This window comes from Arachis hypogaea, chromosome 13 (genome assembly GCF_003086295.3).
Source record: "Arachis hypogaea cultivar Tifrunner chromosome 13, arahy.Tifrunner.gnm2.J5K5, whole genome shotgun sequence".
In the NCBI taxonomy this organism is placed as follows: domain Eukaryota; kingdom Viridiplantae; phylum Streptophyta; class Magnoliopsida; order Fabales; family Fabaceae; genus Arachis; species Arachis hypogaea.
This window is the reverse complement of record NC_092048.1, coordinates 28,786,703-28,804,585: the sequence shown is the minus strand read 5'-3', so window position 1 is coordinate 28,804,585 and position 17,883 is coordinate 28,786,703. Positions and strand designations below refer to the sequence as shown.

At 36.0% G+C, this 17,883-nt stretch overlaps 3 protein-coding genes across 5 annotated transcripts; 2 read left to right on the top strand and 1 right to left on the bottom strand.

The window, feature by feature from the left end:
- Positions 1-1,426: 1,426 nt before the first annotated feature.
- Positions 1,427-4,164, bottom strand: LOC112733227 (uncharacterized). The gene is made up of 3 exons (XM_025782119.1): positions 3,585-4,164; positions 2,501-3,480; positions 1,427-1,528 (listed from the first exon to the last, which is right to left on the bottom strand). The coding sequence occupies exons 1-3, from the start codon at positions 4,162-4,164 to the stop codon at positions 1,427-1,429; spliced, it is 1,662 nt and encodes a 553-aa protein (XP_025637904.1).
- Positions 4,165-5,449: 1,285 nt separating this feature from the next.
- LOC112733226 (uncharacterized) lies at positions 5,450-6,085 on the top strand. The gene has a single exon (XM_025782118.1). It carries the CDS (start codon positions 5,450-5,452, stop codon positions 6,083-6,085), a length of 636 nt encoding a protein of 211 aa, XP_025637903.1.
- Positions 6,086-9,429: 3,344 nt separating this feature from the next.
- LOC112733225 (G-type lectin S-receptor-like serine/threonine-protein kinase At4g27290) lies at positions 9,430-14,511 on the top strand. Of its 3 annotated transcripts, none has more exons than XM_029291519.2 (7): positions 9,430-10,919; positions 11,667-11,777; positions 11,908-12,053; positions 12,131-12,341; positions 13,699-13,741; positions 13,828-13,978; positions 14,063-14,511. In XM_029291519.2, exons 1-7 carry the CDS (start codon positions 9,650-9,652, stop codon positions 14,369-14,371), a joined length of 2,241 nt encoding a protein of 746 aa, XP_029147352.1. In that variant the 5' UTR covers positions 9,430-9,649; the 3' UTR covers positions 14,372-14,511. The 3 variants fall into 3 exon arrangements, with proteins under 3 accessions (XP_029147352.1, XP_025637902.2, XP_029147353.1); XM_025782117.3 differs by having other exon boundaries at positions 13,504-13,741; XM_029291520.2 differs by lacking the exon at positions 13,828-13,978 and having other exon boundaries at positions 13,504-13,741.
- The last annotated feature ends 3,372 nt before the right edge of the window (positions 14,512-17,883 follow it).

Here is a 17,883-nt window from a genome sequence, read left to right as displayed (position 1 = left end):
CATAGCTTTACGCCTAGGACGTAAATCAGAGGTGGTGAGGTGTTACGACCTCTAACAGTAAAAATACTTATATATGTGACAAGAGTAATATAATTAAGAGCCTTGAAAGAAACGGTACAATCAATAAATAAAAACGAAGGTACAAAGTCATGGTCAACGATAAGACGAAAAGCTTATACAGAAAATCAAAAGATAGATATATATATATAGGATTCCAACAGGTAAATATAATCAAGCTCTAGGCTCGATATGCGAAGCAAAGGTCGGCCAGAGTATATATATATATAATCCAAAATATCCCGGACTCGAAAAACTGACAACCTGTTTCTCTAAGTCAACCTCTAAGAGGGACAAGCATAAAATATAAGATGGAGAATCTATATACATATATAAACATATAATAAAATACAACCCTAAGTCCTTAGAGTTCTTCGCTTCTACAGAGTCTCCAGAATGCTCAGTGAGATACCTCCTGATCTGCATCTAAAAACCACAATATATGTATGGAATGAGAACCGGGAGTTCTCAATATAGTAAAGGTGTCCACGTACATAAGATATAAGGTCCCGGGAAAGTCAGAGGCAATCTTAGAACTCCGACACTCAGATGTAAGTCTTAAAGTTTATAAATTGAAAACCATAAATAGGGTAGGTTATCTAAGGTTCTTATTTCTAATTCCTTTCTAACTTAAACCCTAATTTCCGCCTTCCTCCAATCCTCCAAAACTTTGGTGCATAGACAAGCAATATAAACAAAGCAAACACAAGTAGGATACAGATACAGTAGGTAGCAAATATAGCAGGTAAGCATAATAATCACATAGGCAAGCCTAATTAATGCACAATCAGACAAAACACACATATGCATATGATGTATGCCTGCTCTATGACTGATGATATCATCTGTCGATTATATAGCCAACCCCGACATGTCTTGGTAGCTAACCGTGGACAGAAACACCCTTCGCAGAGCAAGAGGGGCTGAGCCACAACCCCCTTGCTACTACTCGCTCAACCCGGAGCAAGTGAAATAACCACTACTGCTGTTACTACCCAGGTTGTAGGAGTTGCGGGCAGTGGCAATATGAACGGTATAATGACAAGCTACAACAAACCAGATGAAGACAAGCAATTACGAGGCGACACTGATTTGGAACGCGAGGAGGGGGAAATTGTTATAGATGGTTGGGTTAAGAATAAGGGCAGAGAACAAGAGAAAGATCACGACGACAGTACAAAATTAGGTGTAGAGATTGGAGTTGGCGCAGATTCTGGCAGGGAACTTCACAGTGACAACCAAAGGCTGAGCTGGGAAGAGGAAATGGCAGAGAACAAAGAGGCTTGGAAACTAGCTGTTAAGTCAGGTGCTCAGTGTAGTGATGAGGAAGATATTATGGCTATCTTGTAGGAGCAGAATAAAGCTATTGCTATGAAACGGCGACAGGCAAAGCAAAAAGAAAAAGTTCGAAGGAGTCGGCCAAAGACTCGAAAACAGGTGTGTCATAATTTTGTGAAATGATTTTCAGTTCCTAGAACATTAGGGGGGTTGGGAGGTGCTGGAAAATTTAGTATGCTAAAGAATTTTAAAAGTAAGTTTAGGTTGGATATGATGAGTTTGATAGAAACAAAGAAAGAGATAGTGACTAAAATGGATGTAGTTCGTATCTGGGGAAGTGAAAGAGCTTGCTGGGAGTTTTTAAGTTCGATCGGGACTTCTGGAGGGTTGTTGTTAATTTGGGATGAAGCGGTTTTTAAATTGGCTACCTAATATAAAGGGGATACATGGCTATGTGTAGAAGGGATTGTGGTAAAAGATAATTTTCACTGTGCTATCTGTCTGGCGTATGGACCGCATAAGAGAGTAGAGAAGGCTTTAGTGTGGGAAGAATTGAGTTATATTGCAGGGCTATGTCAAGTGCGGTTCTGTTATTTGGGGGATTTTAATAAAATTTTGCACCTGGAAGAAAGGAAAGGAGTGACTAGATTATCAGCGTCAGCAGAAGATTTTAGAGCATGGGTAAATGATATGGAATTGATCGATTTGTCGCTAAATGACCGGAAGTACACATGGTTTAGGGGACAGTCATGCAGTCGTATTGATAGGAGCTTAGTTTCTTTAGGATGGCTTGATGTATACCCAGGGACGGATCCAGAAATGTTGTTATAGGGGGGCCAATAATATATATAATATAAAAAATATATGCAAATAAATTATAGTGTAAGATGTATTAAAAAAATATATAGATAGAGAATATATATTTAAAGTATAAAAAAATGTGTACTTTTTACTAACAAAGTGGTACACGTCGATTTTTTATATCATAAAATTCATCGATAATAGAATCTGTGTCAAATTTTTCAGCAATCTTCTTCTCAATGTAAATCAAAAGACAATTAGCAAGCAATTCATCTTCCATTTTGTTTCTGAGTCTATTCTTCACAATATTCATAACTGAAAAAGATCTCTCAGTTGTAGCAGTTGAAACAGGGAGAGTTAATACCAAGCGAATCAAACGATCAATCAAATGATATGTTAAAGACTTTCCTGTCTTCATTAATCCTTGACATAACTCCGAAATTGTGCACAAGTTAGTTAATTCAGCATGATTAGGAACATCAAGTTCATAATGTTGAGCTTGCATTCTAATGTGAAATTTCTCTTGGTCACTGAAGTCACCTGGATAAAATTGTTCTACTAATTCACATTCTTTGTTGACACTGAAGAACTTATAATTATCTCTGGGATCTAAAGTTGAACTTAAACTAAGCAATTCCACCATATTATCGTTGAATCTTCCATTAAGCTCTTGCAATTGTGTATTAATTACAGCCAGAAATAAATTAACACGGTAATGATGCTCCACTGAAATTTGATCAACAATTTTGCGAGTTCGGCCTCTTCTAGGAATATGCAATGCATTCATATCAGGAACTTCAACTTCATGTTTCTCACAAAATAGTATAACTTCTTTTATGAAAGCCTCCCAACTTGATTCTCTCATTCTTTGGATTAAAGTCTTGGTAGTAGAAACCAGAGTTAAAGCATTCAATATGTCTTGATTTTTTCGTTGCAAAGCTTGACAAAGATCATGACTAACTTCCAAAATATTTCTCATCAAATGCAAAATAAAGACAAATTCAAAGGATGTGATAGCATCATAAGCAGCACTAGCATCACCACGAGTGGAGAAATTACCTTCTTCGGTGCTTTTTTCAAGAACTTCACAAGTAGCATCAAACATGCATAACAAGCTACGTACAGAATTCAAATGAGACCCCCATCTAGTATCTCCAGCTCTTTGCAAAGTACCAATTTGATTAAGTCCACTACCTGTCACAATTTGATCATTGGCAATTAAGTTTGCAACATTATTTGCTTGAGCAACCCTTAACTGATCATGACGTTTAGGAGAAACAGTCACAACATTCACAATTAGTGTAAGTTTTGAAAAGAATTGATGAACATAACAAACTTCTTTGGCTGCAGAAACAAGTGCTAATTGTAGTCGATGAGCAAGACAATGAATGTATAATAAGCAAAAGGATAATCTTTCAGAAATAGAGCTTGCAATCCATTCCATTCACCATGCATATTACTAGCTCCATCGTACCCTTGTCCCCTAAGTTTTTGGACATCAAGATTATGACAAGAAAGAACTGATGAAATTTCTATTTTCAATGTCAAAGAACATGTATTAGAAACATGTATAATATCAAAAAATCTTTCTTGAACACAACCGTGCTTGTCTACAAATCTCAAAACCACAGACATTTTTTCTCGCTTTGACTCATCTCTTGCTTCATCAATAATTATACAAAATTTAGAATCACCAATTTCTTCTCGAATTATTGCACGCACTTTTCTAGCAAAGATATGCAATATATCTTTCTGAACACCGGGAGATATATATTGAGCATTTTCAGGAGCATTTTCAAGGACAACATTATTAACATTCTGATTACAGGAAGCTAAAAGCTTAATTAACTCAATAAAATTTTCCCTATTCAAAGATCCAGGACTTTCATCATCGCCTCTAAATGCATATGCTTGAAATGCAAGCCATCGAATAGCATTAATAGATGTCTTCAACCTTAAACGGTTATTTGCAATAGTTTCATCACTATGCCTATCAAGAACTTTATCTATATGCTTAGATTGAGCCATTAAATCATCACAAGATTTCACACATAAATTATGGGGAGAATTAGGAATAGAACCCTCGTGACATACAAATGCACAATTTACCCCATTGTTTACTTTCTTCTAATTACTAAATCCTAACTCTGAAAATGCATTTTTTCCATCATTGCGAGCACCATAATGTTTACCAAACAAGTAGCAAGGCAAACAATAAGCAGCATCTTTTTCTGGTGAATATTCTAACCAACTTGAAAATTTCTTAAACCAAGAAGATTGAAAATATCGACGGTGATTATTATTACCAGAAGATGGATAGCTAATATTAGTTGGTTGGTATGGCCCAACTATTATGTATGCTCTACGAATCTTATCACGTTCATTGATATTATACTGCCAAATTGGACGTCGCTTTCCTGGATCCCTTTCTAGTAAAGAGATATCAACATCTCTTTCTAATCTTGGTACTTTAGTTTCATGTTGATGTATATTTTGAGTAAGATTAGAGAGCTCACTTACTTGAAATTCTTGTGAAATAAGATTAGAGGGTTGACTTGTTTGAACTCCAACATTATCAGTAGATTTTCTCTTAAAAATTGCATCAATTTTACTTTGCTTTTTCATCATAAAATGTTCTAATTTCTTTTTACCTGAAAAAAAACTCAAAAAATTATATACTTACATAAATAAACAAAATCTAAAAATTTTTTATTAATTAAATATCAATAATAATAATTTTTTTTTACTAAATTACTATCAATTTCATTAAAAAATAAAATAAAAAATAAGAGAAAATAAATCTCAAAAATAAAATGAATACCTTGCGTTTGATATGAATATATTATATATGATTGAAATATGAAAATAACACTAAATACTTACCTTAGCTTGGGAATGGCAGTGACACTGTAATAGTGACTTGGTGAGCGCCGCGTGACTTGTGAGAAAACAACACAGGAATAGGAAATGTGAAGAAATAAAATTAGTTTTAGGGATTTGAAAAATTTTAAAAGCTATTATGTTTTATTTGGGTTGGATTAAGCTTTCTACTATTTTTTTTTAAAAGCTGGGGGGCCTAGGCCTCCACTTGCCCCCCCCCCCATACATCCGTCCCTGTGTATACCCAGAAACGCGTCTAAGAGGAGGTCCAAGAGGGTTATTGGATCATTACCCTGTGATTATGGAAGACAGCAGAATTTTTGACGGGCCAAGACCGTTCCGTAGCTTGGACTCATGGTTCACGTATGAAGGGTTTTTGAGTATGATGAAGGAAGAATGAAGGAAATTAGGTGATGTACAGTTCTTAGAAAAGATGAAAGCGATATCTGTACCACCACGTAGATGGCATAAGCAGCATTTTGGGGATATATCGGAGAGGATAAAGAGGTTTGAGGAAGAATTAAAGAAGGTGGATGATATGGTTAGTAGTGGACGGCATGATGGTACACTTAAAGCAAGGAGGAGGGCATTAGTAAAGTGCTGTGAAAAGTGGTATGAGAGACAGGATGTTCACTGGAAGCAAATGTCTAGATCTCGGCATGCTAATGAGATGGATAGAAATACAAGATACTTCCATAATATTGCTTTGGCGAGAAGAAGAAATAACAGAATAAAGTCTTTGGTAATTCATGGGAGGTTAGTGCGGAATCAAGCAAGGATCAAAGTTGCGATTCGATGCTTCTATAAATGGCTGTACCACCAAGAAGCTTCTCCAAGTATGACCTTTAGGGATGGATTAGTTAATCGGCTAGCGATGGAGGAAGCTGAAGCATTAGAGGTGTTACCATCAGTAATGGAAGTGAAAGAGGCAGTTTGGGATTGTGAATCTTCTAAGGCTCCAGGGAGTGATAGATACAACATGAATTTCATAAAAAAGTGTTGGGTCAAGATTGGAATGGAATTCACAGCTGCTGTGATGAGCTTTTTGAGACAGCGAGACTACCAATAGACTCTAACATCACATGGGTAACGTTGGCTCCAAAGTTCATTGGGGCTAAGTAGATAAAAGATATTAGACCGATCAGTATGGTTGGGTGTGTCTATAAGGTTATTTCTAAATTGTTGACACGAAGAATGAGAAGTGTAATGCCAGGCTTAGTCAGAGAATCGCAAAGTGCCTTTGTGAATGGGAGAAAGATACATGATGGAGCTTTAATTGCATGTGAAACTGTGCAATGGTTGAAACTGAAAAAGAAGGCGTCAGCGATCATCAAATTGGACTTCCAAAAAGCCTATGATAGGGTGAAATGGTGCTTTGTGGATACTGTGCTAGAGAGATGGGCATCGGTAAAACTTGGAGGGCATGGATCAGGGAGTGTATTAGATCTGCATCTATCTCGATTTTGGTAAATAGGTCACCATCGAAACCTTTTAAGATGGAGAGGGGGCTCCGTCAAGGCGACCCATTATCACCGTTTTTGTTTGTTCTAGTGGTGGATGTGCTTAACAGAATGATTAGGGAGGCGGTTAGGAATAGTCGGATATCTCCACTCTTAGTTGGAAGAGATAATATAGAGTTATCACACTTACAATTTGCTGATGGCACTATTTTATTTTGTCCGCCGGAGGAGGAGACAATGAGAAACTATCAGAGGCTGTTGAGGTGCTTTGAAATGATGTCTGGGTTGAGCATTAACTTTGAGAAATCCAACTTGATACCAGTGAACTGCAGCCAGGAGTGGGTAAGACGAATGTGTCAGTTACTTGGTTGTCAGGAGGCAGCCTTACCGGTGAGGTATCTTGGTATTAGTCTAGAAGCAAATCTGCGGCTGGTAAAAACTTGGAAGCCGGTTATAGATAAGGTGGAAGAGAAACTCAGCTTGTGGAAAACAAAGGTCCTAAGTAAGACTAGTAAGCTGGTATTCATTAAGTCGGTAATCAATAGCCTGCATGTTTATTACTTGAGCTTGTATAAGATGCCAAATGCAGTTGCTCGAAGAATCATTTCTCTACAGAGGAGGTTCTTTTGGGAAAAGGAGGATGGACGGCTTGGAATGGCTCTTGTGAAGTGGGAGATGATTCAGGCACCTAAGAAGCTAGGAGGATTGAGGGTGGGTGATGCGGTAATTCGTGATGCGGCTTTACTGTTTAAATGGTGGTGGCGTTTCTCAAAGGAGGATTGTCCCCTATGGAAGAAGATTGTGTGCTCCTATAATAGCTTGAACCCAAATCACTTGTTGTCAACTCAGAAACTACCAGAAAGAGGAGGATTGTGGAGAGACATATGTCAAGTGCAAATAAAAGAGCAACATGTAAGGCAGAAGATGATTGATGGCCTTGCTATGGAAGTAGGGGATGGTAGATCTACCAGATTTTGGGAGGATACATGGCTCCAAGTGGGAAAGTTGAAAGACTTCTTTCCGAGACTCTTCTTGATTTCAAACCAAAAAATGATCAGTAATTGGGGATTGCGGATTCTGGGATGGGATTGAGTGGGTTTGGCACTTCCAATGGAGGAGGAAACTACTTCAATGGGAGATAGATACTTTGAACCAGATGCTTCATGTCTTGCAATCTGTTAAATTGATAGTAGAAGTGCAGGATAGAGTAGTGTGGAAATTTGACAAGGAAGCCGTTTATTCAACTAACTCATTTGTGCAGGTCGTGCAGGAAGAGACTTTGGATGAGGAGCTTCTGAGATTCAAATTCACAAAGAAAATTTGGAGAAGTTTAGTTCCACCTCGAGTCAAGTTGTTCACTTGGTTTGTTTTGGTAGGCCGGGTCAATACAAAGAACCGGCTAAATAAGCTGAGAATCTTACCACAAAATGATAATATGTGCATGTTGTGCAAGAAATATATTGAAAATATACAACACTTGTTTGTTACTTGTGAGTACTCTTGGCAGGTGTGATGTGCATGGATCTCGAAATTTGGACAGGTGTGGACTGCCCCCGGTACTCTAAAAGAGCACTTTGAGAGTTGGAGATCAATGCCTATGAAAAAAGAGAGGCGCAAGTTTTGGCTAGTTGGGTTCTTCTCATCTATATGGAACATTTATTTACGTCGAAATGATGCTATATTTCAAAGCAAGACAACAGGAGTCGTTGATTGTGTGGCTCAAACTTTCTCATGTGCTGCAGCGTAGTGTGGTAAATAATCCATGTTGATAGCTATGCCAGAGATGACATCGAAATTATTTTTTCTTTTGTTGTTTATCTTCTTTGCTCCACCTAAGTGTTAAAAACTTTCGTTCAAAAAAAAATAAAACAATTATTATGTTGTGGTTAATAACAAAGATAGTAATTTTATTTTAATCTTTAATTTTTATCAAACTTTTTTAGAATTTAAATTTACTTTCTTCTACTCTAATTAATTCCATTTGATTACTTTTTAGTTTAATTTTCTTACCATTTAAGTATTTAAATTTCTGTCAATTGCAAACAAACCGGTGTGTGGATCGGGCATGCCACCATTGCCCTCGTGGGGCTTGTAATACTAAAGGTTAGGTTTTAGCTTAGTTGTAGGATAGGCGCCTGAGCCTCTCTTGTGGGTTGCTCCCTTGATTGGTGATTCTTCTGTTTTTTCTTATGCTTTCTTGTGCTTCACCTTTGGGGGAATACTTGTTTTCTTATGATGGTTTTCTCCATTGTAGGTTTATCAAGGTAAATAAGGAGGTTGAAAAAGACTTGCTTAAAACATTAGGGAGGAACGTCCTCTTTTGAGAAGGAAAAGAATTTGTGCAGTGGTTATAAATTATCTTATTTAATATTTATTAATTATTATTAAAATAATTATAAAATTTTAAATATAATAAAATATAATTACAAACGTTAATATATAAAATTATAAATATTATGTTATATAAGATATTGTCCCGGTCATTAAGGTTTACCTAATATAATAATAATTCATTACTATCATTACTCTCCAAGCCGCGTTGTGCTTGTTAACTGATAGTTATAAGTTATAAGTCACATACAACTATAATAAAATTTAATTATTCTATTAATTTTTATAATTTTATAAAATTTTTAATTAAATTTTTATATATTTTTTAATTTGATTTTTTGACTAATTTTTTTTAATTAAGTTTTTTTTAATAATAATTAATTTAATTGTATAAAGATCTAAGTAAAAAAACTAGTGCAAGAATTTAAATGAAAAAATATATATAAAAATTTAATTAAAAAAATTAATACAAAGATTCAATTAAAAAAATATAAAAATTTAATTAAAAATTTTATAAAATTATAAAAATAAATAAAATAACTAAATCTTTTTTATATAAAATTATAAAATATAAATTATGAATGAGGTATAACTCAAATACTCTCTCATACTCACAAGTAACATGTTCGATATCTTTCATAAAAAAAAGTTGTAAACTTTGACCAAAAGTTTACTCTTTATATAATTGAGTCAAATATATATAGTCACAAGTCAGAAGTCCGAACATACTACACAACTTGTCCTCGCCCTTTTAGTTTCTATGCTACCGTAAGAGGAGGCCAATCAAGAATATGCTTATCTGCTGATCGTAAAAACACAAATCAGTGGTGGGTTATATCAAAATGTTACTTACCTTCTTCTTTCTAATGTTCTTCGTTACACCCTCCACTTCGATAGATAGTTTTGGAATGAATCAATCTATTCGCGACGGTGAAACATTGGTTTCAGCTGGTGGAAGTTTCGTGGTTGGTTTCTTCAGCCCTGGAACTTCAACAAACCGATATTTGGGTGTGTTTTATAAAGATGCATCAGGAAACCAAACGGTTATGTGGGTAGCCAACAGAGAAAAGCCCCTTCAAAACAAATCCGGGATCTTAAAGTTCAATGAAAATGGGACTCTCCAACTTTTCAGTGGCACAACCAACACCAGTGTTTGGTCCTCCAACATTTCAACCAAAGACTTGAACAGTAACTCTTCAACTGCACAGCTCCTGGATTCGGGAAATCTTATAGTGAAAAGTTCAGATGATGGAAGCAAGATTCTGTGGCAGAGTTTCGATTTTCCCGGCGACGTATTGATGCCGGGAATGAAGATTGGATTGAATTTAGTTACAGGTCTGGATAGATATCTGTCAACCTGGAAAAGCGCCGACGACCCGGCCCGGGGAGATTATTCTATAAAATTTGATCCCAGAGGATATCCACAAATAATTCAAATGAAGGGGGTTGTATTGAATGCCAGAGAAGGGTCCTGGAATGGCCTTTATTTCACTGGCTATCCATATTTGGTGCAGAACAATATGTTTCGACGCGACTTCTTTTTTAACGGTGAAGAAATGTATTATAAGTCGGAAATTCTTGACGGATCAACTTTTAGAATAAATCGAATGATGCCTTCAGGTATTTGGCAAACTACTACATGGACGGGACAAGGAAGAGGTCAGGTGAAAACAACCACATCCGGGGGACTGGAAGATTGTGACAATTTTGCATTTTGTGGTTCAAATTCTGTATGCAATATGGTTGATAATGATGCAGCCTGTGAGTGCCTCAAAGGTTATGTTCCAAAGTTTCCTGAACAATGGAATGTGTCACATTGGTCTAACGGTTGTGTTAGAAAGACTGCGTCTAAGTGTGATATTACAGACGGATTCTCGAAATACATAAACATGAAATTGCCGGATACATCTTCTTCATGGTTTGATAAGACAATGAATCTTGAGGAATGTCAGAGGTCATGCTTGAAAAACTGTTCCTGTACGGCGTATGCGAATTTGGATATCCGTAATGGAGGAACTGGCTGTCTACTTTGGTTCAATCATCTTGTTGACATGAGGCAATTTAATCAAAGGGGTCAAGACCTTTTCATCAAAGTCCCTAACTCAGAGTTAGGTAACTGTTTTTTCATCCTTCATCTCTTTTTCCATTTTGATTTCTTGTGAAATATGTAAATTAGCTAGTTAGGATTTATCATCGCTGCCTCGAGAAGTTTTTATCTTTTCAAATTAATTATGAAAAAAAAAAAAGGTAAGTTTATTAGAAAAGTATTATAAGGGGAGTTACAGAATTTCAGTAATGCGGAGTTTTTGAATATGAGCAGCAAGAGAATTGAACGGAATTGAATGGAACTTTTGCTATTGAATAATATTGAATGTCAATGTACAATTACACACTGATCTATTTATATTACTACTCCTAGCAGCTTATACCTTTAAGAGGCAAGATAACTGCCTGTAACAGATTCTGGTTTAACTGCTTACCAGAATCAATAACTAACTCCTAACCTACTACTCATTTTCTTTCATTCTTGATTCATTTACATCAATACCTCTATTAGGGAGAAATTTCCCAAGTTACCTCAATTATATTGAAGTTCTTAATTGCTTAAGATCAGACCACCATATTTGGAAAACGATATACTACTTACTAGATTTTTCTAGTGACGTAATAAGATGCATGTTAATTGTCATAGTATATTCCCTTTAATTTTTTTACGTGTAAAGGCTAAATTGCTGCTTAAATATATTTTCTTTCTCAGCATTAAATGTAAAGGAAACTATATAACTTATGCCAACTTCATTAAATTGAGATACTGCGAAAGCTGTTCTGTAATCGTTCTGCATCTTGATCATAATGCAGCTAATGAACATGGAAACATGAAGAAGAAGAAGAATGTTGCAATTGTAGTAGCTGGAGTGATTATTTTTGGATTAATCATATGTGCCAGCATAGTGCTCATTAAATATCCAGGTAAACACCATCAAGGATATTATTTGCCATATTATAGAGCCATGTAAACAAGAGGGGGAATTGTGCAAGTTTTATGTGTTTGTTGACTCAGCTTTTATCAATTGTTTTCTTCCATGCAACCATTCTTCAGGGTTAGCAAGAAATATATGGAAAAACAAGCAAAGACAGGTAGACGTTGATCTCCCAATATTCGATTTCTCAGTCTTAGCTAAAGCTACTGACAACTTTTCAAGCAACAAAAAACTTGGAGAAGGTGGTTTTGGACCAGTATACAAGGTGATAGAAAGAATCAAGCAATTCAAGGACTTCTATTTTTCCTTAAGATTTTCTAATAATACAATTTTATTTTTTAGGGTACATTAATAAATGGTCAAGAACTAGCCGTTAAAAGACTTTCAAAAAAGTCTGGCCAAGGATCGGAAGAATTCAAAAATGAAGTAGCATTGATAGCCAAACTCCAACACCGTAATCTTGTAAAGCTTCTCGGTTGTTGCATTCAGGGAGGAGAAAAAATATTGATCTATGAATTCATGCCAAATAAAAGTTTGGACCACTTTGTTTTTGGTAAGAACCCTTTCTTCTGTATGAAGTTCTATGTCAATTTAATATATCTAGGAGTAAGTATGGTTTTGGTCCCTAACGTTGAGGGCCAGAATCGAAACTGTCCCTCATCTAATTTTCGATATAAAATTGTCCTTAACATTTTTTTTTCGTATTAAAATCGTCCTTTTTAATAAAATTTTTTGTTTTATTCCTAAACTACCCCTATTCCTATTTTAATAATAAAATTATAAAATTAAAAAAAAAAACGAAAACGCAGTGTTGGGGGGGAAATGAAGAAAACGCGTTGGGGGGGGGGGAGGGGGTGGGGAAAGAAAAGGGTATACGAAGGGGGAGGAGAGGGGAAGGGAAGAGGGGGAGGGGGACAGCGTCGGGGAGCTTCCGTCGTCGCCGCCGTGACCTCGTCGTCGCTGCCGCCTCTTCCAGAACTCTGATGATGATGACGATGAAGGGGGAAGAGAAGCCGCCGTCCCGCCGCCGCAATCTCGTCGTCCCGCCGCTGCAGCCGCTGCCTCTCTCATGTCCAGATCAACCGCGACCCTCTCCCGTCCTTCTCTTCTTTCCTGTCTCGGATCTCCTCGAACCAGAGTTCACCGCCGCCGTTCATGCATGCTCCTCTGTTGATTTGAATTTCTTTGAACCAGATCTCTTCTGTAGATTTCTTTGAATTTCTTTGAACCAGATCTCTTTCCTTAAATTTCTGTTTCTCTGTTTCTTTGTTTCTGTTTTTGTTTGGGGGTGGGGGGAAGGGGAGGCGGGGAGGGGGAGGGGACGCGTGGGGGAAGGGGAGGCGGGGAGGGGGAGGGGACGCGTGGGGGTGGGGGTGGGGTGGGGGTGGGGAGGGGGGAAGGGGAGGCGAGAAGGGGGAGGGGGAAGGGGAAAGGGTGGAGGGGACGGCGGCGGCGTTGGTGGTGGTTGTGGCGGTGGTGTTGGTGTTGATGGTGGTGGTGGTGGAGGAGGTAATTGTGTTGGTAGTGGTGAGGGTATTTTTGTCCAAAAAAAATTAAAAGGACGATTTTAATACGAAAAAAAACGTTAAGGACGATTCTAAGTCGAAAATTAGATGAGGAACGGTTTCGATTCTGCCCTCAACGTTAGGGACCAAAATCATACTTACCCCATATATCTATGAGTGTTATGCTAAAAAATATGCATATCTGATTAGATGAAACAAGAAGAAAGTCCCTAAATTGGCTTCAACGTTTTAACATTATTAGCGGCATTGCTCGAGGGCTTCTTTATCTTCATCAGGATTCTAGACTGAAGATTATTCATAGAGATCTTAAAACCAGTAATATTTTATTAGATACAAATTTAAATCCGAAAATATCAGATTTTGGTTTGGCTCGAATATTTTTAGGCGATCAAGTTGAAGCGAATACAAATAAAGTTGCTGAAACATAGTAAGTTCTTATCCCCTACTAATTATGACTTGGTTTCTCCATATGATGTTTGTATTACTTTAATTTCAAATTGTCTATATTTTCAGTGGATATATGTCGCCCGAATATGCAGTGCATGGACAATTCTCAGAGAAATCAGATATATTTAGTTATGGTGTAATAGTATTAGAGTTGTTAAGTGGAAAAAGAAATAGAGATTTTTCAGATTCTGAAAACTACCATAATCTACTTGGACATGTAAGCAAAATTGTTAGACAACCTAGTTAAAGAGTCAATTTTTGTATGACATCCAATCTACTAATTTCATTACCATGATTTTAGGCATGGAGATTGTGGACTGAGGAGAAGCCATTGGAACTATTGGATGAAGTATTGAGGGAAAATTGCAACCCTTCTGAAGTCATAAGATGCATACAAGTGGGCCTACTATGTGTGCAACAAAGACCAGAAGATAGGCCGAATATGTCATTGGTGGTTCTAATGCTAAATGGCGAGAAAATGTTGCCCAAACCAAATTTTCCTGGATTTTACATTGATAGAGGTGTTCAACTTCAAGCAGATTCATCATTGCCGAACAACACACTCTTTTCAGCTAACCAAATTTCCATAACAATATTAGAAGCTAGATAGCATCTGGAGTAAAGAAAGGGTCATCATCATACTTTAATGTATAAGAAATTGAGATGACTAGCTAAGTCATTTTGCGGGAAAAAAAAATCCAATTGTTCATGAACTTTTTATACATTTTTATTTAGTGATTTTGCTATGAATTTTTGTTTCTCGTCTTTCATTCGCATATAATTCAGACAGAGGTGTGTAAAACAAGCATATACGTTAACAAAGACCACTATATATACTTGCATGTTGGAGTATTTCTTGTAAATTTAGAAAAACAAGTTTTAAAAATTAATAAAAGAAATAGTAAGGGTCATTAGAATTTATTATTTTTAGTCATTATTTAGTTATTAATTCAATTTTTTTAGTTTAGTTTTTTTAGTCTAATAATCTAACAATATACTTTATCTCATACTTTTAAATTGCCAAAAATAATAAATTCTGATAGTTCTTTAACATTTATCAATTAATAATTCAAACTTAAGACCTTATCTTATTTATTTCTTTAAAAAAAAAACGCAACTATTTCGACGACGATGATTATTATCCAAGATATTGTAGAATTAGTTTAATTGATTATATCAATATCATGGCTAAAAATATATTTTAGGAATATTATATTCTAACATTATAGAAAATTGTTTGTTTCATACTATAAATTATTTAAAATTATTTATAATATTTTCAAAAGTAAATTATTTTTTTTGATGGATGAATATGCTATTTTGTTATATATTCTCAATTTCTCATAAATAAATTCTTAGTTTCCAAAATATTTCTGATACTAATAATAGAAAGAGATCTTTGGTAAGAAGTATAACAATGACGAGGATTGTTATAAAATAACTAAATAAATAAGGAGGAGGTAACAAGAATAAAAATATAAAGAGGGAGAAAGAAGTATTGCAATATAAAAGAGAGAGAGAGAGTTGTTTATTGTTTGTGTGTTTTTATTTAGAGGCTTAAGCCTCTATTTATAGGTGCACATGATGACATTTTTCAAACTATAATAAATGGAGTCATCTTTGATAAACCAAGCTATATTGGAAATGTGTATCCACATAAGATCTTATCACAACACTCCCTCTTGAATGACCATTTAGGATTATTGCCTCGTTAAAACCTTATTAAAAAAAATTTAATGGAAAAAAAAATCTTAGTGAAGGAAAAAGAGTACAATATCTTTTGATAATGGGGACCGCCTCATTAAAAATCTTGTCAAAAAAAACCCAATGAGAAAAAACCTGACCAAGGAAAAAAGAGTACAATCTCCCCCTCTTGTCGACATCATTTAATGTCTTGAAAATCGGCGTATCCCAATCTCATGTACCAATCTTTCAAAGGAGGATTTTGGGAGTGACTTTGTAAATAAATCTGCCAGATTGTCACTTGAGCGGATCTGTTGGACATCAATTGTCCCTTGATTTTGAAGATCATGAGTGAAGAAGAATATGGGAGAAATATACTTTGTTCTATCACCTTTGATGTATCCACCTTTAAGTTGCGCAATGCATGCTGTATTATCTTCAAACAGGACAGTTGGAGCTATCTTATGATCAATCAGTTCACATAATAACAGAATATATTGGATCAAACTCCTGAGCCAAAAATATTCGCGACTAGCTTCATGAATCGCTAGTATTTCGGCATGATTAGAGGATGTTGCAGCAATCATCTGTTTCGTGGACCTCCATGATATAGCTGTACCACCATATGTGAACAGGTATCCTATTTGAGATCTCCCTTTATGTGGATTAGACAAGTATCCGGCATCTGCATAGCCAACTAGTTGTGACTTGGATCCATAGGGATAAAACAATCCCATATCAACTGTTCCATGAAGATATCGAAAGATTTGTTTGACTCCACTCCAATGTCTTCTGGTTGGAGAAGAACTATATCTTGCTAGTAAATTCACCGCGAATGATATGTCAGGTCGCATATTATTAGCAGGATACATTAGCGCTCCAATGGCACTAAGATATGGTACTTCAGGACCAAGGATATCTTCATTTTCTTCTTTAGGACGAAATTAATCATTTTTCACATCCAAAGATCTTACGATCATTGGAGTACTTAATGGATGTGACTTATCCATATAAAATCTCTTCAAGATCTTCTCTGTGTATGTTGTTTGATGAATAAAGATCCCACTTTTTGTATGCTCAATTTGCAGGCCGAGACAAAATTTAGTTTTTCCAAGATCTTTCATCTCAAACTCTTCTTTTAGAGTTTTTATAATTGTTGGAATCTCTTCAGGAGTTCCAATGATATTTAAATCATCAACGTACACAGCAATTATAATGAATCCAGATACAGTTTTCTTTATGAAAATACACGGACATATATCATCATTCTTGAATCCGTTTTTGGCCAAATACTCAGTAAGACGATTATACCACATTCGTCCAGATTGCTTTAGACCGTATAAAGATCTTTGCAATTTAACTGAGTATAACCCCTGCGAATATTCATTGGATGGTTTCGATATCTTTAGTCCTTCATGAACTTTCATATAGATATCACGATCTAATGAGCCATATAAATAGGCTGTTACCACATCCATTAAATGTATATGCAGTTTATGATATGCAGATAAACTGACCAAATAACGCAATGTTATTGCATCCACTACAGGGGAATATGTTTTTTCATAATCTATACTGGGCCTTTGTGAAAAACCTTGTACTACAAGTCGGGCTTTGTAGCGCACAACTTTATTTTTCTCATTTCGTTTTCTCACAAATACCCATCGGTATCCAACATGTTTTACATCTTCTTGTGTACGGACTACAGATCCAAAGACTTCACGTTTTGCAAGTGAGTCTAACTCAGCCTTCATGGCTTCTTTTCATTTTGGCCAATCATTCCTTTGTCGACATTCTTCGACTGATCTTGACTCAAGATCCTTATTTTCATGCATGATATTTAATACCACATCATTGATAATTGTCTTATTTCGGTCCCAATTCTCTCCTGTAAAGACATAATTTGTCGAGATCTCGTTATTTTCACAATTTTCAGGTACCTAAACGTCTTCTGACATTAAAATTATATCAGAATTTTGGACAACTGCAGGTGTCTCTACTATGTCTTTTCCAACAGGAATAGATTTACCTCTTTTCGCTTTCGAGGATTTTTTTTCTTTGGAACCGACAGGTCTGCCACGCTTCTGGCGTGTATTTGCTTCGGTGGCAATTTGTCCAACTGGGACATCAATTCGAATTGAAGCATTTTCCGCTGGTATATAAGATTTGGTTATCCTCTTTGTATCGGAAAATGCATCAGGCAATTCATTTGATATTCTTTGCAAATGTATAATCTTTTGAACTTCTAGTTCACATTGCTCTGATCGAGGATCTAAATGCATCAAGGATGATGCATTCCAATTAAGTTCCTTTTCAAGAAGCTTATTCTCTCCCCCCTAATATTGGAAATTTTGATTCATCAAAATGACAATCCGCAAACCGGGCTTTAAATACATCTCCAATTTGTATCTCAAGATACCTCACTATAGAGGGAGAATC

Coding starts and splice junctions, on each gene's coding strand:
- LOC112733227 (XM_025782119.1), bottom strand. CDS start 4,164: ATGGCTCAATCTAAGCATATAGATAAAGTTCTTGATAGGCATAGTGAT. Junction 3,481..3,584: donor TGGAGCTAGTAATATGCATG/GTGAATGGAATG, acceptor TTGTTTCTGCAG/CCAAAGAAGTTTGTTATGTT. Junction 1,529..2,500: donor TTGATCGTTTGATTCGCTTG/GTATTAACTCTC, acceptor CTAATGTTCTAG/GAACTGAAAATCATTTCACA.
- LOC112733226 (XM_025782118.1), top strand. CDS start 5,450: ATGAAAGCGATATCTGTACCACCACGTAGATGGCATAAGCAGCATTTT.
- LOC112733225 (XM_025782117.3), top strand. CDS start 9,650: ATGTTACTTACCTTCTTCTTTCTAATGTTCTTCGTTACACCCTCCACT. Junction 12,342..13,503: donor TTTGGACCACTTTGTTTTTG/GTAAGAACCCTT, acceptor ATATCTGATTAG/ATGAAACAAGAAGAAAGTCC. Junction 13,979..14,062: donor ACCATAATCTACTTGGACAT/GTAAGCAAAATT, acceptor CCATGATTTTAG/GCATGGAGATTGTGGACTGA.